The sequence below is a fragment of the Cyprinodon variegatus genome, unplaced genomic scaffold (genome assembly GCF_000732505.1).
Source record: "Cyprinodon variegatus isolate N-32 unplaced genomic scaffold, C_variegatus-1.0 Scaffold183, whole genome shotgun sequence".
Classification (NCBI taxonomy): domain Eukaryota; kingdom Metazoa; phylum Chordata; class Actinopteri; order Cyprinodontiformes; family Cyprinodontidae; genus Cyprinodon; species Cyprinodon variegatus.
The window spans coordinates 462,210-463,479 of NW_015150636.1; the positions used below are offsets into that span (position 1 = coordinate 462,210).

The 1,270-nt window shown below is 38.0% G+C and overlaps 1 protein-coding gene across 1 annotated transcript in view; it reads right to left on the reverse strand.

Moving 5' to 3' along the window:
- The window catches only part of LOC107087406 (fanconi-associated nuclease 1-like), an 18,056-nt gene that overhangs the window by 12,037 nt on the left and 4,749 nt on the right, over positions 1 to 1,270 (reverse strand). Inside the window, exon 4 of the mRNA XM_015378975.1 lies at positions 594 to 827. Coding sequence (XP_015234461.1) covers positions 594 to 827 — 234 coding nt within the window. The remainder of the gene's footprint in view (positions 1 to 593; positions 828 to 1,270) is intronic.

Consider the following 1,270-nt stretch of genomic DNA (forward strand, 5'->3'; position numbering starts at 1 on the left):
GCTCCAAATTTTCTTCAACGGAGAGTCTCCAGACTGATCTGCGAGTGAAACCTTGAAAGCTCGCGAGATCAGGATGGTCTCAGAGGCTAGAGAAAACATTTGTTCGACCTGAAATGACTCATTTAATCATCCAAAACGTTATGGAACACATTAATTAACTGTAAAATGTTGCATAGTATGCCTTTAACCAAGATGATGTGTTGAACTAGATCTGCTATTTTCACAGCTTTTGTGACACACTTTTATACATGCATTAATTCATAAAAAGGTTTATTTGAATTCTATAAATCAAAGTTTTCTGCCCAACAGCAATGATGATCTGCACAACAACATTCTATACCCAGCTATTGTAGCATCTAGGATAGAGCTGCAGGCTGGGAAAGAATCTGGACGTTATTTGAAATTGTAAGGGTTCACTTTATGATGAAGTGCAACATTAAACCGACTAAAACAATCACATATAGTAATAAATAAAATGACTAAAAATAACAACAGTTTTCATCCTGAATACTACGACTAAATCTAAGATGGCTGTCAGAACCAACACTGGTCTGAAATGCTTTTGTATTTCAGGACTTCTTGCATCCCCTCACCTGATGAGATCCTCTCGATCTCGGAACACCTTGGCAACCCGCTGCACGGTGTAGTCTGGGAACGCCAGACGACCCGAGTTGACCAGCAGGATGGTAAAAAGCTGATTCTGACCGCCGGCGGCCATTTCCTCCTCGTCCATGGTGTCCGTCAAAGAGAAGAGCAGCAGGATGCGGGAGAAGACGGCCCGAGGCCCACGAGACAGACGCACGCAGGAGCCCGCCAGCTGCTTTGCCCTTTGAAGAAAACCAAAAAAGTTAAAAAAAACAATCCACTGGACTTTGTTTCCAAGTTTGAAGATGTTTCGCTTCCCATCCAGAACATTTTTCAGTTCGAAATGTCAGAAATAGCGTTTAGTTCCAGGTTTTAAATCAGGGGAAACCAATTAAAAATCATCGGGGTCTGAATAAAGAAAATCATCAACCAGTAAAGGTCTGGACACAATTTTAATTATAATCTGTTAAACAGAATTTAACACTGAAATAAAATGAGGTGTTTATGCATCCATTGACTTTTTAAATAAAAAATATTAAAAAATAGAATATTTTTCCATTTTAAAATCTAAATTGTTTTTGGAGTAGAGAGCAACAATCTTTCAGTTTTAAACAAAGACATTTTTTTTTTTATAAAACACCTGAACTGATGGTTTGTTATTTTCTTTCTTTTTTCTGTCTTAATG